This window comes from Ischnura elegans, chromosome 5, assembly GCF_921293095.1.
Source record: "Ischnura elegans chromosome 5, ioIscEleg1.1, whole genome shotgun sequence".
Classification (NCBI taxonomy): Eukaryota; Metazoa; Arthropoda; class Insecta; order Odonata; family Coenagrionidae; genus Ischnura; species Ischnura elegans.
In genome coordinates, this window is record NC_060250.1 from 74,222,878 (window position 1) to 74,247,952 (window position 25,075).

General features: G+C 37.4%; 2 protein-coding genes across 3 annotated transcripts; both read right to left on the minus strand.

Moving 5' to 3' along the window:
• Nucleotides 1–5,287: 5,287 nt before the first annotated feature.
• On the minus strand, nt 5,288–6,035 carry LOC124159049 (DNA-directed RNA polymerases I, II, and III subunit RPABC5). The gene is made up of 2 exons (XM_046534548.1): nt 5,690–6,035; nt 5,288–5,503 (listed from the first exon to the last, which is right to left on the minus strand). The coding sequence occupies exons 1-2, from the start codon at nt 5,782–5,784 to the stop codon at nt 5,395–5,397; spliced, it is 204 nt and encodes a 67-aa protein (XP_046390504.1). The 5' UTR covers nt 5,785–6,035; the 3' UTR covers nt 5,288–5,394.
• A 1,557-nt stretch (nt 6,036–7,592) lies between these two features.
• Nucleotides 7,593–25,041, minus strand: LOC124159050 (TATA box-binding protein-associated factor RNA polymerase I subunit B). Of its 2 annotated transcripts, none has more exons than XM_046534549.1 (10): nt 24,872–25,041; nt 22,226–22,319; nt 21,934–22,129; nt 15,422–15,551; nt 15,190–15,320; nt 14,227–14,433; nt 12,868–13,100; nt 11,688–11,920; nt 10,908–11,208; nt 7,593–8,588 (listed from the first exon to the last, which is right to left on the minus strand). In XM_046534549.1, exons 1-10 carry the CDS (start codon nt 24,956–24,958, stop codon nt 7,669–7,671), a joined length of 2,532 nt encoding a protein of 843 aa, XP_046390505.1. In that variant the 5' UTR covers nt 24,959–25,041; the 3' UTR covers nt 7,593–7,668. The 2 variants fall into 2 exon arrangements, with proteins under 2 accessions (XP_046390505.1, XP_046390507.1); XM_046534551.1 differs by having other exon boundaries at nt 8,567–10,360.
• Nucleotides 25,042–25,075: the final 34 nt, after the last annotated feature.

Below are 25,075 nucleotides of genomic sequence, written 5' to 3' on the forward strand. Positions count from 1 at the left end.
ATTTTTAAACGACGATATCTATTTTTCGCGATTAAATGAAAAGTGAAAAGTTTCAAGCGCGCGAAAACGCGACGCGTAAGTAGGAATGATGGGAAAAAGTCCGTGCGACGCATTTCTGGTTCCCCCTCCCGCCTTCTGAGGTGACCTTGATCGAGGCTCTGAGCGCTGATAGGACGCAAGTTGCTAGCAGGTAGCAGAGTGCCCTGCTAACAGGTAGCGCTTGGCTTAAATAAGGATCATTAATACCTTATCAAACGAATGAAACTTTTCGACCATAGGCAGTTTTAATAGGTGATTATTAAGGCATCTTTCCCTCAGCTCTGTGCCTCATGCATTGGTAATCTCAGGCGATATAAAACTCCTATCTACTCGTATAGAAACTAGGTCCCTGTGACGTCACGTGGAGTGGCATCGCATGGGCGCTAATCTATCCTTTTTCAAGTGCGGTTAAAATTGACCATTGCCATTCGTCTAAACTAGGATTTCTAAAACCAAATGATATGTATATTATGAATACACTAATGGTGGGTTACGAATCGCAATCAATGCCTTTCGTTTTCTTTGATGAAGGAAACTACCCTGTTAAGTTGAGCTACTGAAGTGAATATCTCCGCAATCGTTTTTTTTATTGTGAAAGGCATAAATTAAAGGAGAATATGAGTTAGGCTGCCAAGAGCTAGAGTCAATCCTATCTCAGCTCAGCTCGTAACCATTCGATGATTTCCAGAGTTGAAACCAAACTCCCTGCCGATGAATCAAAAATAGATTGTTAATTCTAAAAGGATAAAGAAATTTTCAGTTTAAACTCTCGCGAAATTCAAACTTTGAAATCTATCTATCTGTGGCCACGTTAATCCCAAAATATCTTTGGCCTCGAAAACAGCTGCTCGCCAACCGTCTCGGTCCTGCATCAGCTCCAATGTTACGTTGAGCCTTTTTGTTCTAATCACGTAAATATTCTTTACTCTAAAATTCGTAGGATAACGATAATTTACATTCGCCCGCACGGTTGGAAAGCATGCTCAGTAAAAATAATTTTCGGAATGGACTCTGTCAACGAAAGTAAATTATCAGGGAGGAAAAAACTTAAGTGACAACCCCAATTAACCGTAGCCGATTTTTTTCACGGTACTTTCCGCGAGTTAGTTTAATTTTTTTTCTCTTCACCCCATTAGTATATAAACTATGGCCCTGTCAACTATTAACTCTATTTCAAAATATTAAACATTCAGCACGTCTACCTCGGGGACATTTCTCTTAAATGGCAGCATGCAGAAAAGACTGAGTCCCAGCCGGAGTGCCGTACCGCCTCAATCGGGGGCCAAAGGTATCATAGAAATTTACCGAACGATTTCCATTCTACCCGTACTCTCCAAATTTTTTAAATGTAAATACGTCGTCGTCTCTTAGAATCTTCCCCCATAGTGAACGTTCATTAATTACATGAGAGGATTTTGGCGATTTTTGGACCCTACCGCCTCCCCTTAGTGAGATATGTGACATTTGGCTCGACCCCCTCCCTCACGTGAGATTGTTCAAAATGCGTATTTTCAGTGTAAATACGTCAATCTATGCTTCATTGCGTTGGACTGTTAAAAAGAAAAAATTAAATTATTTTTATTTAAGATTAGATAAGACTAGTTTTGAGCTTACTAAGATCGTAGTCTAGAATCATATTCTACGCAATTTCCTGAGGAAAAAATGACGTGCTAATTGCCATGACCCCCCTCTTTCCCTACGGGAGATTGGGTGAGAATCGGCTTAACCCCATCTCCCCTAAACGCCTCACGTAATAGATGGATGCCCCATTAAATATCCTCACATCACCAAGGTTTCCTTCCCGGTGAGGCGCGTCAAACCAAACTCTTAAGAGTCCAACTCACAACTCGTTGCTTTTGTTGCATAGAATTCTCAAAAGTCTTCGGCATCGTTAACAGCTCTTTACTTATGTATAAAAAACAGCAACGATGCAACATTCATTCACATTTTAATTTCTTTAATCCACCGCTACCTCAGTTACCGTTACTAATGTGTTGATGGGACAATGTCCTCGTACTTACCGGTTAAATCAGGTGTACCACAGGATAGCGTCCTTAGTCCCCTTCTGTTTGCACTATTTTTAGTTGACATCCTTCCTTTCGGCGGCTATATTTTATTCTGCGCGGGCGACTGTAAGATTTTCAGAAAGGTAGATCGCCCCTACGACTCACATTCTCTTTAATCTGCCAACAACCTAGTTTCCAACTGGTGCTCACCATAGCTGCTACAAATCGACCCTTCAAAATGAACGTTGATAACTTTTTCTTTAAAAATCAATCCACGTAAACATTCATACATTATTTTAAACAAACTCATTCCCGCGGTAAATTCCCATTGCTATCAATTACCGAATAATCCTTTGGTGTATTTAACTTTGCACCCATGTGCGTGACTGCGTACAAAGTCACTTGTTCCTGCAGTGCGTACAAAGTTTTATTCTTTTATTTCCAATATGGATAGGTTCCACAGAGTCAAGCCTGAAGACATCAATTACGCTTGTATAGATTTATACATTTTATTTTCCTTTGTTTTCTTTTCATGTTTTTTAATTTACTGAGCTGTGCTGTCTTGTTTATTTTTCTTTGAACCTCTATCAAATTGCTTTTCCTGAATTGCCGTGCTCTTGTAAAATATCTCATGGGTCAAAAAGACCCACAATAAGAAATTAATTGAAATGAATTGATCACTGCATTTTGTGGAAAATGTAGTTTATTTCATGCATGCTCCGTGAGCGGCAGTGAAATTCACATTAATTTAGGCAAAATCCAAGTCTTCTAAATTTTAAGATGCTCAACGTTTTAGCGACCAGATTTATCACCTGATGACCATCGAGAGAAAGATAATGAGAGACCCCCTAGAAACTAAAGTAAATTTAGTTCAAACAAAATTTTCTTTAAATACAAGAAAAGTGATATTTGTATTAAAAAATTTAAATAAAACGACAATATTTTTTCCAAGCGAACAATTTTAAGAACTAATAAAGAACTTTCATAATTTTCTTGAAATTGTGGTTTAAATACCTTTTATGTGTTACAACTTGAACGCCCACAGCTTGCCCCTGTTTAGTCTAGTTTCGATCCTGGGTATGCCCTTGCTCTTGGGTAGAGTACAGAGCCAGATGCAGGAAATTATCCATTTGGTATGGGGTTAGAAGCTCAGAATTACCCATAAGTAAAAGGCCGGGACAAGGATACCTCATATTTTACAAGTTGCAATGTTATTCTTAATTTTGGATTTCCATTCCATAATATACACCTCGTGTGTTCACTATCTTACCAACTTGTTAATAACCTAGTACAAACAATAACTTTTCTTCCATATGAACAATGGGTTTCATGCTATGACCTTAACTGTTTCTTTCATGCCACTATTCACGATGTTATTCCTAGAAACCTCTTTAGAATTTTAGCTCACCTCTACAATTGGCTTCCAACCTTTTTTTTGTATGCACTGAATTGCAATTGAGTTGTTTTTTGTATTTTCTTACGGCACAAAGGGCACGGGTAGTAGGTTGTAACACAAATAATACCTTGACAGAGAGCCGGTTTAATTTTGTTAGAATGTGATAATAATTTCAAATTTATAATTTTCTGTACAACACATTCCACAGAAATACACCCACTCAAGTCTGACCGCCTCGTTTGAGTATGAAAACTTCAAAGTGACAAAATCACCACATATTTATCTAAGGACTGTGTCTAATTTCCAACTGATATCCAAAATTTTTGTGATGGTCAGTTAGTTGAATTGTTGTTTCAATAAATATACATATTATTATTATTACCTTTACCTCCTGGCCCCTTCCCTTTAATACCCTTTAGAGAGGCAGGCATGCTTGTACACGATTGCCTTGTACTTGATTGGTCATTTCACCAATATCTACCAACCCTTCCCTCAAATGACGTCAACTCGACCATGCCAAGTGCATAGTTATAGTGTGGAAGAAAAGACAGGAATCCAAGGGCATAAGGGCATGGCTAGGGCCTACAGGGTTTCCATCTTCACAGAAATTCAGGGAGGGAATACCACTGCCCACTTGTTTAGCCCTTTTGCTACTAATGTCAACATGGTTGGTTTACCCACTAGTGGAGGCAACCCTATGAACCACAGTACTTAGTTTTTACAGAGTAATGCTCTAAAAAAAAAAGGCAGGGAGAGAGAATATTAATCTTTGTACTCTTGGGCAACAACAATTACTTTCAAAAAGATCAATTATCAGTCTCTAGAGGGTTGTCGAATGGAAGCAATGTATTCTTGTTCTACATTTCTTTACATACATAATTACCATTACCATGAGTTAATAAAATTTTACAATTTCTAAAATGTAAAGCAGTAGATGAAAACCCTAAAATCTAAATCATTAAATTATACAAGTATTCTAACAGATGAAATGTCTAACTTGGTGTCCTAACCATGATGCAATACTCGAAGAAACCTACTCAGTACCATTTTGAGGATGAGTCGAAGATTCCTGAGGTCATCACTAAAGAGTCACTATCAGTTTCATAACATTCATACCAGCCAGTACCATGGCAAAGCATGGGCTTGCAATGCTTCAAAAATCTAGTACCATGGTATTAATTTAAAAACTTTTGTCACACACATAAGCACCACAGATGCATGTTTTTTCTCTTCAATTCAAACACTCAGATGAACAAACATTTCTAATCCTAAGGTTATTACCAATATATACAGCTTCCTTATGGCTGAACTTCAATATTTAATATTACATAACTTCTGGTGAGGAAAATTATGAATGCTAAGCAGAAGGAAAATCCATTGTGAGAAGGTTAAAACCAAAGATGGTCAACAAGTAACTTCAGAGAGAGGAGACAACGGAATCTTGGTGAACGGAACACTTCTTTAATGAACAAAATGTCTTTCAGCAAGAGGCACCATTACCAACAAAATCTCAAATCTTTAGAGAATTTTAGTACCTCAATGATTAACTCTCACCGTTGAATAATTCCGCAGTTTCATAGGCCTAACCTAATAAATACGCAGACACCATAAATGGGCTAACAAATCATCCCACAGCCTGAAACACCAATTACATAAAATACTAGCTTCCTGCACTTGCACTCATGCAACATTCTACGCGAGAAGAGAACCCACAAGTTGCTTGATAAGGATGAAAATATATTTGTCTTTTTAGCGGGAAACGGTAAAACGTCTGATGTCACCAAAGTTACTAAATCAAAATAATAAATTGATATAAAATACTGAACTTGAATAACTTGAAGGCAAATATGTCAAAAATTAGTTTATAAATATGATTGTAGTACAATTTTCTAATATTCACAATAATGTCACATTGTGAATCACATTAAAAGAAATACAATATATACAGACAGTTTACTTTTCCAAAGGTGCGTAGTTGAGAAGTTTTTCTATAAGATCCACATGCCCGAGAAGCATTCTTCGGCAGCAATACCGCTTCAATCCAAGGGCATCCAGAGCATCACTACAGTGAAGAATATTGTTATTAATATGGCTACTGATTAATTCCTTCAAAAAATATTAACAAAAATATCAATAATTTAAAGTAACTTTGGAATGCACCCACAAAGTTATCCTTTCCGAAGGTGCGACTTCTGTTAATTGGTAAACAAGGAGTCGAAAATTAACACCAGTACAATGACTAACTTACCCCTCAGTATATTCTGCCTGAAGAAGCCCAAGGTAGGCCTCCCATTTATTTCCAATCACCTTGCCACAGGTAAAACACCTCACTGGAATGATCATTGCGACAGCAAGTAAACGACACACCGGGAATAGGCAGTCACAGTTCCACAAAATGAAGTATCACCGAGGATTTCACGCTTAGAACACTTCTCAATGCATTAATATGTGTGTAAGGGGCAGCAATTGACCCAACCTGATATGTATACTCATTTAATTCACAGAAACTTTAAAAGTTGAAATACCACAGCTACAACAAGAACGCACATTCACCGCTTTTGGCTTGCGACGCATGTGAAACAAGAAACAAATGAGCTACGGTATCCGTTCGGTCCTTCGCGAGAGGCGCCTACCTTAAAAGGCCGTTTTAATCGGGGCGCTTATTTGCGCAATCTGACGTTTGTACGAAGGCGCAGCCAAAATTGCGACGTGTAAAGCGACGAATTGCTAGAACACATCACAGAAACACTGACTGAGAATAATAGTTGATGCATTTTCCATAAAATAATAACTGTGCAGATGTTTTAGGTTTACTCATACAAATTCATTCTCATTCTCTTCAGAGACGACTAAATCACTCACTTCGTCCATTGAAGCACTGTGCAGATGTTTTAGGTTTACTCATACAAATTCATTCTCATTCTCTTCAGAGACGTCTAAATCACTCACTCCGTCCATTGAAGCACTGTTCTGTTTTCATTAAAACTTGCACTTATATTAGATATGCCACAATCTGAAAAAATATAACTATCTAAATTAATGGTGTACAGTTTGAAATTCCACGAAACAGTCTGTTTAAGGCAACGTGATTTTTTCAGTTAATATCTATTGCCACCCCATTCTTATTTTAATCAGTTTTCAAAAATGTTGGAACTGCTGTGATGAATATAGTGCGATTCACTTTTTTTTCAATATTTTGCAGCATAGTGTTTGCAATTGCAAGGAATGTTACTGAAGAGTAATGAATTTAACAAATCACATCATCATGAATGTAAATTTCGATCAACATCCATAATTTTACCTTATTTCTCCGTTGAATTCGGATCACTTTGCCCATCAGTAGTACGAGTGGTGTCTTTTGAAAACCCATTTAAATGCACTGTAGTGATAGCACATTTAGAGGTTCCCCTTTTGTATTATTTTTTAACATGAAGATTGGTAGGGGACAACATGGATATTTCACAATTTAACCCTTGGGCTGCGGGAGTTCACGATTTTAGCTGCCAGCCAATGCAGAAGAGACCCCCCTGCATGAGGCACCACCTGCCATGAGGTCTTGTCTAGTAGAATTAAACCCCTTGGCGTTCTTTATATGGTGAGGGAATGTGCACCAGTGTAAGATATCCTGGTAGCAATATGTAATAATTATGGGTAATTGCCAGTCTGCGTGCAAAACGTATTAAAACATTCCCGCACTCTAAGGTTAACATTGCATGTGCAAATGGATGAACTGGTTTGGTTCAGTTTGCATTTCATGATTGTGCATTTCCTTCTTTTTCATATTTTTTGAAATGGCACAAGAAAAGAATACAGAGAGACCACATGGGAGACAAAATCCCTTGGAAACATTAATATGATGACTTGAAAGGATTTATTTGCTTTGCTATCTTAATAACAATAAAATAAATAGATTTGATTATAGCAGCTAATTTTGACAAGATCAGCCTTCTAAAGTTATTTACTAAATTAAAGGCCAACCTAGCCGAGGATGGCTGTGCATGTCAACACAATTGTGAGCATAGATTCATTCATAAAACATTCAAATACAAAACTGAACCATGAAACAATCACTTTCCCTGCCCTTATTTGAAAGAACCGGTTGAACATCAAAAGGTCAATCAAGAATTCCTTACTAAATGAAATCAGCGAAGTTAACACAAATTTATCGCATTTTATCAGAATAATACATGTTACAGTATAAAAAATAAAAAAGGGCTGTTACAAAAATCACCATGAAGCCAAAGCTATTTCAGTCCGGTAACATTCATAAGGTTCCTTTAAGGTACCAGACCCATAGGTATGTTTGATGAATTTATGCACTAATTCCACATTAACAAGTTCATTGTACAGAGAAAGTTCACTCATTTCAAGCAAGTTGGCACCGAGACGAAGAAGCCATGAAAACGATGATGGCATTCTCAAACAAATGTCATTGAATTTCTCCTCAGTTAAGTCATTGATTGCACCATAGAGCACCCACATTTGACAATAGGGCAAAAATAGTTGAAGTCTTTGAGAAACCTTTCCCTCTTCTCCCTGAGAAGCAGCAAGTTCCTTTCTGGATTTAGGACTTCCTTTAAGCTTAGAATGTCTTCTTTTTCCATTTTTTCCCTTTAACTTTACCATTTCATGTTCTGACTCTAAAGCATCAGTTTCCATTTTGTGAATCTGATTTAATAATTGTTTCCTATCATTCACAGCCATCCATTTAAATTTCTTAAGCTTTCCCACATGTCCTGAATCTAAAGTTACTGTCAGCTTATCAGGTAGTTTACTTTTCACACAGGCACTTGATATTGGTTCAATAAATTTCACATGCTTAGGGTTACTTCCACTCAACGCAGAACTTTTGTTCACATCCACATGGACACCTTTCTGGAGGAGAGACTTTATTACAAGTTGAGGCTTTAAAATGTAGTCCACAGAAGTCGAGTTGAATTTCGTACAAAGGAGCTTGTAACATGGTTCATCAATAAGGGATCCATTCCTTTTCAACCAAGAATTGGAATGTTCTCTTAACAATTCATCCATACTTGAGCAAAACGGAGTCAAGGATGGAGCAAATTTTAGCGTGCCACTATTCTGCGCTGAGTGTATTTCCGTTAATTCCATCAGGTGTTTTTTCATGAACTCGACCCATTTTGGATCTACACAAAGCAATGAGAGAAGACAGAGATTAGTATGGAGATATTATGGTGACCTTATTCTGATTTAATGACCTCTTGTGTGTAAACTAAGGTTATCAGACTGAATTATATAGCTTATTTGAACACAGCATGTCCTATACCTCAAGTAATTCCGCTATTTGCCTCTTAACAAGGAGCACTAAAACAAGCAATACACTGTGTTGAAAATGGACACATCCTTAATAATTATGATGACATAATTCTCTAATCACATATTTCATGCTATACAAATTACACAAAGAATAAAATATATAACTGATAAGAATTGAAATACGTTACATTTATTTAAAAAATTAAATTTTCCAATATGGTATTCCATTCTAATAATCTGCACTCAACACTGCTTGCTTATTTTTTCCATACATTAACATCCTTTTATTTTATAAGAAATGAGGAGAAAATAAATTGCACTATTTGCCTCCTAATTAGTCAGGTACTTCATTCATTGAACTTAAAAAAAAAAAACAATTTTAACCCGTTCCAGTCCAACTTTTTATTACATTATTTTTTTTTCAAAATAACTTTTAGGAAAAAAAGTGACATGATTGATTGTTGTCCTCTAAATGTTCTTATTTTATTGTTTAAAGTAAAAATCCACTGTTTTTAATAGTATGCATTTTCTTATCAAAGAGTTTTCTTGGAAAATTTTCTACCTCTTGAAACAATGTATAATTCCTTGAGCCCTTCTATAATCAATGTGCCTTGCAATGTCGAGCTAAACTTATCGTTGGATCTGATGTGGAGACAGCCTCGACATTGGACCGCAAAGGGTTAAGATTAATTAAAAAATGTAAAGGAAGCAATACATCAGAACTTACATGTGGAGTATGCTTCTCTACAGAAGTGACGTATGGACAATAACTACCGGGGAAAAAATCAAGGATGGAGGCTCTCAAAATGTGGTTCTGCGATTTCTGCATGACGAGGATCAATTAGATTGAGAAACTGAGCAATGAGGAAGTCTTATGAAAAGTAGGAGAGAAGAGAAGCCTTGTGACATCCTTGATTAGAAGACGAAGCAATCTAATTGGTCATATCTTGAGATTTGATGGCATGATAAAGACAATTGTTGTAGGACAAGTAGATGGCAAGAATAGAAAAGGAAGAGTGTGAGTAAAATATTTGGAACAGGTAATGACAGACTTGAGATAGAAGAAGCATGCAGGCATGAAAATATTCTGATAGGAGAATTAATTGGAGAACTCTGCCAAATCAATTTTAGTATTGTTAACCAGTGATGATAACAAATGATGGCTGGGCAGTAATATTAAACCACAACCAATACTGAAGCCTCAAATTCGACATCATTAGAGGATATAGTTAGCAAAGTACCTAAACACATACAGATTTTATTAAAATCCTAATAATTCTCATCCTTCATTTTAAATTTAATGAAATAAAATTTAAAACAGGAATAAACAACATGAAAACAAACTCTATTGTCTTAGAAAGTCAATCAGCCCATCAGATTCATCATATGTAAGTTCAATCATTTAAGTTCTTGCTATTTCAATTCATGCATGTAAGTCAATGTATAAATTTCCTTTAATGATGGATCTTCCAAAGACTAAACACCAATGCCCTACGTTCAACACAGCTTCAACTGTCCTTACACAGCATTTGAATATTATCACAGTTCCATATCAATACCTCCACTGCATAGGCGCTCAACAATCGCCCACCAAATCAAATCCGCTCATCTACATGGCCCTTATACAGTTTGCGCTTGTCACCTGCAAGGGGGAAATGCAAATGGCAAAATATATCTGGAAGTGGTTTCATTCTCTTAGACTCTCCAACTGTTTTTATAATAGGTACATTGTTTTCATTTTCTATCTAGCACATCCCTCAATTTTCTGCAATTCATTTCCTGTTTCTTCTTTGCATTTCAGGACAGGACAAAATGTCTACTCCTTCCCAACAATTAATTTAAGCATGCTCCCAAACATGAAGAGAGGATTTTGAAGATGAGACCAAAGTAGAAAATAATTCATAATCATTTGAGTTAGTGAAAACAGTAATAATAGCTATAGAAATAATAATAGCAAACAAATCAAACTGTATAACTTAGTTGAATGGAAATGATACTTCTGGTAGTAAAAATATCTACTCCAAATGCATGGTTTTTTGGTGAATTTTTTATGAACATGAATTTTCCTAACAGCCATTTCACTCACAGTACTCATAGATGATACTATATCAATCTGAGAATTCTGAATTTTAAGGGGTTGATACTATAGCTAAAGAGCAATATCAATTATTATATTCCCAATAAATTACCTTTTTTCCAGTACTTATCTGTAGTTTTACTCTCTACTGCAAATTCACAAAATTGAATGTATTTTAAAGCACTCTGGCTTGGTGGTAATTTTGGTATCACATTTTTTTTCTCATGATTTAGTTGAAAAATTCCAGTATCTTCCGCAGCATACAGGGGATAGTTCCATCTGGATATTAGTGAACTCCGAAATTCTATATATTTGACCCATTCTTTCCAAACAAAGAGTTTCTGCTTAAGGCCACCAGAATCATTAGAAGCTAAGTCATTTGATTCATCAGAAAGGCCCAATATTTTATTTGCCTGGAAAAAAATAATAAAACAAGAATACATTACTAACATCACAATGAAGCATTAAAAATGCATATTGGATGGAAGAGAATAGGGTTTACCAGTGGATATCTGTTTAAGAGTATCATTGAATAGTAAATTAACGTCAAGGAAAAATCATAATTTCATTGATAAACAATCCTTAAAACTGTAAATTTCAAAAACAGTAATTCATTCATCTGTAGACCCTGTATTCACTGTGAGTATAAATATACACAAAAAATGATACCGAAACTGGTAGCACTATCAACAATTGGATATTTAGTCTATCCACAATTTTTAAAGGTACATGCTTTTCCAGCAGCATATATTAAAATGAAATACATACTTTGAAAAAAATTAGACACTGATTCCAGCAACATAGAAAATAAGCTACCATATTGGTACAAATTATTTCAGAACACAAATGTACTGAATGATTTTACACTTAATAACCTAAGATATCAAATTACCTCAGAAGCAAACTTGGAAAGATTTTCTTCAGTGAAGCCATCCAAACCAAAGAGCAACTTCAAAGAATAGAGGAGAAAAGACATGGCACGTCCCTCATAATTTGGAAGTTCTTTACCAATGGCATTGCATACCCCACGTAAATGAGAATACTTTCCTCTTTCCACGTCAGACTTAATCGGCATTTCAGGCTGACAATCAGCCCAGATATTGACAGCAAAATCAGCCAAATTGCCTACAATTCCAAAAAAATTAAATTTACATCTAACCATAATTAAATTTCATGCATTCCCAAACGGGTACTTTCCCTGTAATCCATTCTATTAATTAAGCATATACTAAAATTATAACTATCTATAATATTAAGAACTAGATCAACAATATACATTCAATATAAATTTTGCACAAATATTTAACCAATTACATATAATGTACGGTCAATAGCAAAGAAATATGTGAAGCTCAATCAAGCCACCACTTAGAGCCATCTTCAAGCACACCAAATTCACCTGTGAGTTTTTCATACATAGGTAACAGTTTTGAAAATAAAGGAGTAGAAGGAGCAAGGGGGTAGTGGAAAAATATTAAATGACAAATGTTTCTGTCATCAACCAGGGAGCAAGTAAAAAATGGAATGTAAAGCGGAAGTATTCAAACTATCAACATGAATGGGCAAGAAATTAGAGTGAATGAAAATGACAGCAAAACTATCAACAGTTTATATAAACCTCAATAAGCTGTGATTAAATCAAGAAGAAGCAGAAGTTCTGAAGAAGCGAGACTGACGAGAGGAGATAAACAAGGCTGTGCTTTGTCTCTAGACAATTTGAGCCAAAGCAAGAACTGAAACTATGTATGAGACATAAAAATTCATAAAAAGAAGGGCAAGTAAGATACATAAAGAGGTGGGGAAGAAATTTAGCAAGGATTAGCTTTGGTATTAAATGGGATAAGAGAGAAGTAGGAATAGAGCAGGTAACAAAACTAAATTCTCGTGGTAGACATTGAGGCAGGATCTACCAACCCATTGGTGGTTCAAGTGTAGATGCCCATTAGGTACCATGGAGAGGATAAATTAGATGGGATGTATGAACAGATCAAAATCCAGAAGTCATGGCGAACTGGGATGCTTCACTCATTGTTTTGCATCAACATAGAAATATATCGTCTAGAACAAAGTACCTGGCAAAGACAATTCCTTAGCATATCTTCGAATGAGGTTTGTAAGTGATGGAGTGGGCAAAGAGTCAATTTTTAGCTCATCCACAAGAGAACCAGCAACTTTACGCACTAATAAGTGAGAAGGCCAATTATGCTTGAATTGCAGCGTCTTGACACATTTTCCACTAGCAGCCATTTTGGGAGGCAGGAAATGAATAACTGAGCAATATGATAGATGGCCTTCTCTTATCCACCTGAAAAAATGTAAGAGTCTATTGACCTACATCAAGTACAAATCCACCATCATTTACTCATCACTGAGAATGAACTGCATTGAGTGACTGAATGATTGTCGTGCGAGTGTGTCCCAGAAAGCACATAGCCATCCCTAAGTTTGCATGTAAAATAGCCTCAGGTGAGAAGAAGTCTTAATGCCACGCACCATGATCAGGGGTACAGCTAGGAATTAAGGCTGGGGGGGTTTAAGTGCACCTAATACCGGGGTGTGTGGGGGTATGGAATACCCACCAGGATAATCGGCAGGTGCGAGATTAATAAATTGCGGAATATAAAGATAAATGGTTCAAAATGGTGAGTTTTACGGCTTTCTAGGGATATTTTATTAATCCTTACACTATTCTATTAGTAATATCAATCCAATTAAGTAAAATGGATTAAACTTAAAAATTTCTCTGAGCTCTGGGGGGGTTTATCCCCTAAAACCCCCCTCTCTGCGCCACTGCTCTCCCTAATGTTTTAGTCTAAATACGTCGTCGTCTCTTGGGGGATTTTATCACCCAGACCCTCCCCCCTCGCTGCGCCACTGACCATGATGTCCAACACAGAACGGAGGCAGTGGTAAGAATTCACCAGAAACTAAAACACTATCTGAAATATTCATCACTAGAGAAAGAGGGGTAAAACAAACAAAGAAAATTCAAATGCTTTTAAAATAAAGACACTAACATACTTTTAGAGATGTTTCATTTTAGTCTTACTAAATTTATCATTAAATACATAGTATTTTAACAACAGATATACCTTATCCACTAACGATATAAACCTAAAAAAATGAAAAAAGTAAACTTTAGGGCTAATTTAAATTTATTTTTCATGGTAAGATAGATTTGAAAACGAGGCTAGAACCACTATGAAGTTCTTTGCACACAAGGAGAAGATAGCAACTAAATTACTAAGAGAGTAAGCTCTGTCTACTGCATTCTCATCGATTTATATGCACTGGCATGTCAAAATATTTCTTTCAGTCTAGATCTGATGATTGTTGAGAATTTCTCTCCAGTGGTTACTATAAAAATGTTTTTCACTAAGATTATTACACACTAGAAATAAAGTTTAGTAAGTAAAAATGAACATAATTACCTGAGCAAGTCCGATAATTGGATATCATCTTTACAAATTAGAAGACCAATGTGAATGATGGCCAAGAGTTTCACCTTACAGAGAAATGATGGCACAGTTTTTGAAACCATAATTTTGTTTTTCCAAGGCTCTTTTTTGAGGGACTTCTCCCTATTTTTAACACATTTATTAAAATTTACAGCTTCATCTGTCATGTATTTGTTTTTCCTGAAAATGCAAGTGCAACAATGAAACTAAGATTAAAAATAGATTTTTAAAGGAATAAAGGCATTTTCACTTCTTATAGTGTACCCTCATGATGAATGTTATAACAACGAAACAATATTCATTGGGAGAGGATTAACATTATGTAGTTCTAGCACGATTTGTTCCACAAAGATGAATCGTAGCATAAAAGGTATTCCTAAAGATGTTGATGATCTGTGATGCGTAATGTATGAATACTATACACTATAATAAAGGTCTAGACATGATGTAAAATACTGAAAAGAGTTATCATGAGAATCATACATAATGGACCATTATAAGGGAGTTTAATGAAAAAACTATTGGAAATTTGAAAATGCATCTACCAGGATGAAAAATATACATATATCTCTTTCCATAAACAAGAAAAGTATTTCAAGGGACTTACTGGAAAACCATTCTAAGTCTAAAAGATTGCATCTTTTAGACTTAGAATGGTTCTGGGGGGCCTGGCGATGAGACTCTGACTATTATTTTGTGGTTGTGGTGGAGATACACAAACTATCATAAGATTCAAAAGAATACATATGTGAGTAAGGAACATTACTCCATTTCTGATAAAAATTTCATAATGCCATTGTTTTAAAAGTTTCAGATTAATTGTAAAAGAAAGCCTGAAAACCTGGACCTATTGCAACAGCAAACAGCTTGTTTTGGAGAACAAAAATAATGCTAGGCAACTGCACACAACACCACTGAATCATCAACTATAATTACCTCAAAAGAAGCCTAACCGATGGCTGGTGACTGAGGCCTGAGGACTCCGATAACTGATCAGAATGAAATGATGAATCCATATCCGAACCCATTGATGATTCTTTATCATGCTGAGCTCTGAAAAATGCTCTCTGCAAAAAAGGCACTCAATAATAATCATTTCGGCTCAACCCTTATGTATGAAGAATCCAACTACAAAATAAGTATTTCAACATCATACTGAAACACATACCCTGGCCTTAGCTCGTGCTCTGGAAGAAGTAACTGAAGAGACGTCAGAACTGCCATCAGAAGCATTTCCCTTGGACTTTTTCTTTTTAAAATGACTTTTGGTAGGCCATGAATACAAAACCTGTGCATCCCTTGAGGAAAAAAATGGCCAGATATCAGAATAGGCTAACATAACAAAAAATATACCAGAGGGGAATATTTAAAAAAATTATGTCGTAACTATAGGTTTGTGGTGATAATCAGTTTCCTTTCTGACACAATGTTATTTTTAGGTAGAATTTGCAATGTGAGTAGTAATTCAAATGCAGGGAATTGTTTTCCTCTTTTTACCGTAAAAGTCAGAGAAAATATACTAACAGCTTGATACATGTGCAAATTATGGCAGAAATATCTGATGTATGGAGAGTATTACCTTCTCAAAGACGAAGGAGCATGGAAGCTAAGGTAAACTACAGTTGAATTCTTGCACCTTGACCAAGTACATGAGATGACACTTACTATGAAAAAAATGAGACGAAAAAGGAAAATAGGGGAACTATTGGCATGCGGGCTAAAAAGAACATTTCAAAGGCATTGCATAAGGGCAATTTAGTTTTTGAGTGACAAGTACAATTTACACTAAGGGCAGGAAAGCCACGAGTATTTCCTCTCTGACTTTTTCAGCAAGCACAGCAACTCATTAAAATATCCTTTGTCTAGCATTCAGCCACAGAATAACATGCCAACAGAAAGAATAACTATTTTCTCGCACACCGATTGTGTCAGCACAAACTTGAGCAACATGATTATTATTCTTACCATTTCATGACAATAACACACCAAAGCAAAATTTTTCAAGGTGAATTTCATCATTGGCACATATAACGATAACATACATTATAAACTTTTACAGATAATCAAAATCACAGCATAAAATAGAACAGGATATGATTATTGGAAATAAAAGAATAAAACTTTGTAAGGTTCACTTGTGTATTTAAATAGGCAAGACCCGGGTTTCGTGACGTAGTTACATCTTCAGGTGACTGATGTTACATGCATCTTATATTTATACATTATTGACTGCGACTGGAAAGACATCTATCGGAAGGGATTGGGTGAGTGGGGGTGGGTGTTAAGCAGGGAATGGAAGGGGAGGAAGAGAGGCCTTGGGTTGGGCAGAGGGTTTACCCTGTGTGGACAGGTATCTGACCGGCAAGGGGAGGAGGGGTTACGGTGGGCTAGTAAACAAGGGGCTTAGGAAGGCAGCGGAGTTGGAGAGGAAAGAGAGGATTAGCGGGGGCACATTGATTATCCAAGTCTCAATAGTCTATGTTCATGAGTCCCGCTGTGGACGGTGCGAGCATGGGATAATGGTTTCCCAGAAGGACATGGATCACTGGAGGAATTTTTAGCAAAAGCACTGCATGGTTATGTTCTATTGCAGGAAAACACAAGAGTCCATTAGGAAATAAACTTTTAATTCTGGGCTATGCACGATACAACGCATGGCGTAGTCCCGCCAACAACTGCCGGGCGTGCCCCGTCCTCACATGTCTTATTCTTGGGACAGGGCTACCACCCTGGATACAACAACTCCCCTCCACTAAAATAACCCTTTACAAACATGAAAATTAAATACAGGAAAACATAAGATACATTACATAAGAAAATCATTCAAATATTTTGGTGGCTGCCTTTTTCGTGATGGGCGACTCAAAGGAGTAGAACAAGGCTTAGCCAATACAGGGCTTCTAGGCAAGGGTTCATGAGTATTCTCATGGGTAGCAGATCCTGGACTGTCTGACTCGGAAATATCATTTTGGGGAAGTGGGATTTCAGCAACCTCCTCGGTATTGACATTAGCAGGTGGGGTAAACTCATTTCTCTTATCTTCACAGGACACAATTCTCGGACGAAGGAATTGAAGGGAGACATTTTTTTTAGTTTCCCATCACACAAGACATCAAAGGACTTGGCACTCACTTGCTTTACTATTGTCGCAGGTTTCCATCGTTTTACGTTGTGTTTGACATCCTGTGTCCACACCGTATCACCCTCTTTCAATTCCGGTAATTTAGTGTTATGTTTGGAGGCCACCTTCTCATTACAGGAAGTCACCCGGTCTTCCACAATGCTCATTGGATTTAATAGGGACAACTTTGTTCTAAGCTTCCTCCCCAGGAATAACTCTGCAGGTTCTAACTTAGTTACAGTGTGTGGCGTCGTACGATAAGCCATTAGGAATTTGTTAATCCTACGCTGCAAGGACAATACTTCACACGATTTATCAAGCACCGATTTCTTTAGAGCCTGTTTTACATGCTGCACAGTTTTCTCTGCCTGACCATTTGCTCTTGGTAAGTATGGGGGGGAAAACAGATGTTTGGCACCCATACTAGTAAGAAACTCACTAATTTCTTGGGACTGAAAAGGTGGGCCATTATCGGAGACAAACACTTTAAACAACCCATATGCAGCTGTCATAGACTCAAGTTTTTCAATTACTGCAGAAGCACTTGTTTCCTTCATAATTGCAACAATCGGCCACTTAGAATAAGCATCTACCACAATAAGCAATGTCTTATTTTCTACATAACAAAAGTCGGCATGAACTCTCTCCCACTTAGATTTTGGCCATGTCCAAGGAGAAAATGGTATTTGAGGAAGTGAGTTTTGGACCTGTTGACATGGCTCACAAGAAGCTACCATAATTTCAATGTCCTGGTCAAGAGTGGGCCAATAGACATAACCACGAGCAAGTGCTTTCATTTTACTCATTCCTGGGTGTTGATCATGCAACAAATTTAAGACATCATGTTGTAGAGCTTTTGGGATACAAACTTTCGAACCATAGGTGACACACTGGTTATTAACAGAGAGTTCTAACTGTCTCTTAAAGTAAGGTTGTAACCGCAGATCATCACATTTAGAGGGCCAGCCATGCTGGATGTACATCCGTACTTTCAATAAATCAGGATCTTTTTCTGTGGCTAGCACAATCGACTGGGCATTCAAAGGTACACCTAATGTCTTAACTAAACATATTACATTTTCAGGAGACTCCACTGGTGTATCATCTGCCAATGGAAGTCTGCTTAAAACATCAGCATGAGGGATATTTATCCCTTTTTTATACACAATCTTAAATCTGTAGCCATGCAGTAATACTGCCCAACGCTGAAGACGTGCAGCAGCGAGGGGCTTGACACCAGTCTTTGACTCAAAAATTATTGTGAGAGAACTGTGGTCAGTAACCAGTTCAAATTCTCTCCCCCAAAGAAATTTGTTAAAATGGGTGACACCAAAAATTACTGCTGCAGCCTCTCTCTCCACTTGAGCATAATTGCGTTCGGTGGAGGTAAAAGTTTTTGAGGCAAAGCCCACTGGGCGCTCTTCCCCTGAAGGGAGAATGTGAGATAGAACTGCCCCAGCCCCAACTTGAGAGGCATCACAAGTTAGTCTAATAGGTAACTTAAGGGAATAAGGAATAAGTACCTGGCTACTACTAAGGGCTGTCTTACATTTTGCAAAGGCTTCCTTTTGTTCTTTACCCCAAGACCAAGGGAAATCTTTCCTCAATAGTTTATTTAAGGGTTCCATAAAAGTAGATGCATCTGGGAGGAATTTATAATAGAATTTGACAGCTCCTAGGAAACTACTCAACTCAGACACATTTGAAGGCGCACCCATATTCACAATAGCCTTAACCTTAGATTCTTCAACATGTAACCCATGAGAATCTAGCACATGACCTAAAAATATGACTCTGTTAACAAAAAATTCACACTTAGGTACGTTAGTGACAATGTTATGTTGGGCCAATCGCCCTAATACCTGTTTTAAAACAGAGGAACATTCACACCAATTTTCAGCATAAATAAGAATATCATCAAGATACACAAATAAGTTAGGAATACCCTTTAAGATTTTTTCAACGGTTTGCTGGAAAATAGCGGGTGCAGAAGCTATCCCATACAGCATTCTCTTTACTTTAAAACAACCTACATGTGTGCTCAAAGTTAATATAGATTGTGATTCTTTACCAACGGCTAACTGTAGATATGCCTGAGAAAGATCAATTTTACAGAAACACTCACCTTTTAGTAAAGACAAATCGTCTATCAGTGGTAGTGGGTAATGATCCATACTCAGACAACGGTTTACTGAACAACTGTAATCCCCACAGATTCTCACCTCGCCATTGGATTTCGGGACCACTACAATTGGAGTACCCCACTGTGTGTTGGTCGTGGGCTCCAAAATCCCTTGTTCAACCATTTTTTCCAACTCTTTTCTTACCTTGTCTCGCAATGGAATAGGCACTTGTCTATGAGATACAAAAACTGGTACAGAATCTGGTTTCAATACAATCTGGGCGACATAACCCTTGATTAGCCCAGGCTTTCCAGAGAATACAGAAGGGAACTCTTTCTTAAGATCCTCTAACACCTTTTTACCATTGGCAACCACATTTACAGCTTTCTTTGGGAAAAGACTGTACCAATTTATAGGGAGCACTTCTAGCCACGGAAGACCCCTCAAGCAATGAAACTTCCCTTTGTGCACAACCAGAGGTAACACATATTCAATTCCTTCAAACATAACATTAACCTGACATTCGCCGAGTAACGATAAGGGGGCACTGGAACAATTGTATAACATAGAGGTGGGCGTCAACTTCAAGTGGCTTAAATGTTTCTTATAAATATCTTCTCCTACACAGGATGCATCTGCGGCCGAATCTATTTGCATAGTTACAGGTGCACCATTAATCTGAACAGTCAACCTGCGCCGATTTCGTTGGGTTCCCTGCACTTGATGCAACTGCAACAACCCCACATAGCTGTGGCAGTCTTCGTCACTAGATTCCTCTGGTGTTTGTTCTAGCACGGATTTTACCATCTTTTTCTTTTTGAACTGATCTTTACTCTTTTGACGGCAGAATTTCACTGAATGCCCATCCTTGCCACAATGGGTACACTTCAAAGGCTTGTCACATGAGTTAGCATAGTGAGGCCCTCCACAATTAAAATATTTCACCATGTTCTTTGGTGATAACGGATTACAGTGAGGTTGAGATCTCTTATTAATTACCGAAACTGAGGCAGGACTATCCCCATTGCTTTTGGCGTATTCCGCAGATCCTTCCATATAGCACGCTTTGGCCACGAATCTCTTAAAAGGAACATTTTCGCCAGCCAACTTAGTGGTTATTTCTTCACTATTAAGACCATACAGAAATTGGTCAATTAATCTATCTTCCATACTGTTCCCAAAATCACAGGTGGCAGCCAACTTCTTTAACGCCAGGGCATACTCCGAAAAACTTTCATTGGGTTCACGCACACGACGTTGAAAGATCAGCCTCTCAGCACGAAAGAAGCGCACCGGTGTAAATATGGTCTTAAGCTCCTCCACTAATTGTTCGTAAGTCAGCTGGTCCGGTGTGAGAGGGTGAAGATTCACAGCTAGCTTCTCCAATGCTGCCCCTCCTATGTGACCAATTAAGAAATCCTTCTTGCCGAGATCCTCAACAGGAGGACGTAGTGTCCTCATATAGCTGTTTAGGCGCAGAAGGTAGGTTGAGATGCTCTCGACACTTTGATCAAAAACTCCTATACTCATATTTAGGCAATAGGTCCGTGAAGATACAAAATGGCACGTACCACAGACGCGGTCGACCGATCAGTTTTTTTTCCGAAACTCACGTAAAGTAAGGTTGTAACCGCAGATCATCACATTTAGAGGGCCAGCCATGCTGGATGTACATCCGTACTTTCAATAAATCAGGATCTTTTTCTGTGGCTAGCACAATCGACTGGGCATTCAAAGGTACACCTAATGTCTTAACTAAACATATTACATTTTCAGGAGACTCCACTGGTGTACACGACACATAACCCACGACAGTATCGGACTCCAAATATCCCATCCTCGTCGCCAAATTGTTCTCACATGTCTTATCCTTGGGACAGGGCTACCACCCTGGATACAACAGGTTATTAAGTTCCAATATCTCTTCAATTATTACGGGATTAACATTGCTGTTTTGGAGATGGTCTCTAATAGCTGGTGGCACTTCATTTTTCAGGACCTTCCTGAATAAACAGTTGACATCAAAGGTTCCTGCCACTAAGACAAAAATTCCTCGAGTGATCCATGTCCTTCTGGGAAACCATTATCCCATGCTCGCACCATCCACAGCGGGACTCATGAACTACCATAGACTATTGTGATTTGGATAACTCATTGCGCCCTCCAAACATACCTTCAAAGCGACTCCTCTTCTTCCTCTTACAACAGGGAAGGGAAGAGGGCTACAAATACATCTTACCACAGAAAAATGAAAGATTTTTTCAAACAAAAAAGATTTGGGCACTCATGGGCAGAGTTTGTCTTTTGGTAGGTCAAGTCATGTCCCCATTATCATGAATAATTTCTCACTGAGAATTAACATGGCTCAATGAATGTAAATCAATCATTATTCCAAATAAAAAGCCATGCTTTAAAAAAATTAACTGAGCAAACTACCTTTCCAGATAATTAGCCCCAAGTTTTGGCAATTTTTTTCCACTTTTCAAGAAGGCCACATCAATGCTCTGAAGATACCGGACCCACAACTGAAACACAACAGCCTTAAAATTGGGTGAGGCACCTAATTCCAAAAGCTCATCGACCATTCCTTTGAGCACATAATTGTATGCTTCCCAAGAAGTCCAACTATCCTCTGAAATAAAAGTGGAAGGTTATTTATCACAATGGTTACATTACGGTCAAAATGAATTAGAACGCATAAGTGCTAAAATTTATTCTTATTTTAAACCTTCATGAGCAGGTCTATGCTGTTCACTTATTCTTGTTTTACTTTCATGCTGAGCTCCTCCACCCCATGAATCAAATACTTGTTCTGACACACCCTAAAAATAAGAAAAAGATAGAAAAATAGAAATAAAAAAAGATAGAATGAGGAAAAATAGAATTACATTTCATGATTTTATAATCTACATATCAACATGCAGACAATATACTACTATGGATCATTTCAACTCAAAAGAGGACTAACAGAAAAAGCATCAAACAGCAAGAAAACAAGTACATGTGTTGGGTATGCAGGTTTTGGACTTCACTTGAATGGCAGCCAATTTAAATGATACCACTTTGAAATAAGAAAGTTCCTCTGAGGGGAAACACCCAATCAAAACCCATATTCAGAGACTAGCTGAATAGTACAAAGAAATTAGACGGCTTTCTATTCAACCTTCCTTACCTCTTGTATCAAATTTCACTCCCTTACTAGCCCACGAACTAATATCAACAATCTCTTGGAATTCCTACTCATCAACATATGCAAATATTTTTTTTTAATTCATTCTTTCACCACATATTCTCATTAAGTTTCTTGAATAAAATAATGAAAGATACTAGCCATCAACTGTAAGAAATATGGTTATATTTTACTTTAATTTAATTTTTCCTACAAAACTCAGGATATAATTTATGCATTCTGATTGGTTCTGTCGATTTGAATGCATGCTCTCAAGGAACAACACATTGTGCGCCACCTGAAATTGTAGCCAGAAAATATTTCTGGATGTTCATTTGAGGGTGGGGAGTTCATTTGGAGTGGAGATTCTTTTGGGTGACTGGACTCTTATCCCTGTGATATTGGTGATAAGGATATATAACACTTATCATTTGCCACTCACAGAGGTAGACTCAAGAAAAAATGTCACCAATGCCAATAGGAGGTTGCATGCAAGAAAATTCCCATGACAACAATAAGGACACTCCAAAATATAAGCCATTTTACAAAAGAAAATTATTATGCAGGCCTGACTTCCATTTGGCTAATTTTCCTCGTAAACATGTGTTTCTGAATAAAGTGCACATGAACCTTATGTAGGGTCAAGTGCTGACCAGAAATAATTTACAAGTGACTTTCATGTCCAATAACCTTATTTAAATTCTATGAGGCCTTTACATTGGCGATGGACTACAAATAAAAATGGACAATAACGAACATCCATATAGGGATGCCCTATAGGGACATCACATCGAAAAAGGACTCAAACTTTAAACGTTTAGGTTTGGCAAGTGAGGACTTAAGCCTACCACTACCAATGCCAGCAATTTCTGGATGCAATTTGAACAATTAAACTCTAGGGTGTTTTAGAAATTTTACCAAGGTATGGAAAACAAATCTATTTCATCTATCAGGAGGACATAATGGGATTATTACCGAGTCCTTCCTGAACCAAGATAAGAGGTTCAAATGCAATACATAAGTTTAGGAAATAGAGAATACCTCACCACCTTTGCATAAGGGTCTTACCCCTGATAAAAGGAGATATCCATTCAAATATTTCCTCCTCACAGTTGAAGGCTTATGATCTATTTCTAACATTAAAGCTAAAAGCTCTGCTATAATGGGCATAGAAAACACAACACAGCCTTACTCTGAGTATGGCACAAGTTAGAATCAGAAAAAGTAAGAAACTGGAGCGGCCCTGGAACGGCCTTGCAGACCTCACCTGTACATCAGTATGGTGCCCCTTATTTTATTGGTAAACGGAGCTAAGTTTTCTTGAAAGGCCCATGACGTGCTCTATACTTAGCTGTATATCCTTATGGAATAGTGGACCATTCTGACCAAGCTAGAACATACATCTACGTGCTAACTATGAATCGGCTGCATTTAAATAAAGGAAGAAACTTGACAGAATTAAATGAAAAGAGAACTACCCGGGTCATTGACAACATTTTGACGACGAACAGCGATTGACTCGGCTCAGTGACAGGGGCATAGGGTGACTCTTTACTCCCTGGTCCAATACAGACTTGCTGACATCGGCATTTATCATAGGTCCATAGATTATCATTAGGTCACTCAGAAATCTTGAAAATAAAACTAGAATTACTGGTACTAAGAATCAACAGAATTTATTATGCAAATGAAGGCCGATTAATACATATGATCATTACTGCCTTCAATCACACGATACACATCGATTAAGGTGAGACATCGCCACGTCTATGATCGGACGCATAACAAATTATGACGGTAATACAGCATGTGACATAACTGTTTACCACCTTAATTATTTGAGAATTTTTTCAAATAATAATTTTCGACAAATACCAAATCCCGAAAACTTTAACCGAAGAGGAACTTCTATAAAACTGTCTGGCACTCTGGATTATGGGGCGTTTCCACTCGGTCCATTATACCATAAAGGGCTAACTGTGAGATAGACACCATAAATATCATAGAATTAATCATCATTGAACAAGGAACGTAACTGTAACCAGCACCCCATTCAGTATTCCTGGCGCTTTCACAGATTACTTTAATCCGATCACTCTTATTATTTATTTATATAATTACAGCTATACATGCTACGAATCCGAGGTGTCTGTATTTCGGTTCGTATACCAATCAGCTCCTTTTCACAACTGCACATTTACTTACCTTGCATTGGGTTTGGCACTCGGAACAATAAAGAAACCCCTCCTCTTTGATAAATTCTGAACCACCACACACATGGCATTTCGGCATTTTTGATCTAGGAAACTGTACCAAGAAGTATTGAAATCATGGTCCATCACCATTGAAACGAATTTCAAATTACAGCAAAAAGATCACGCAAAACAACCGCATTACGTAATTCGTTAT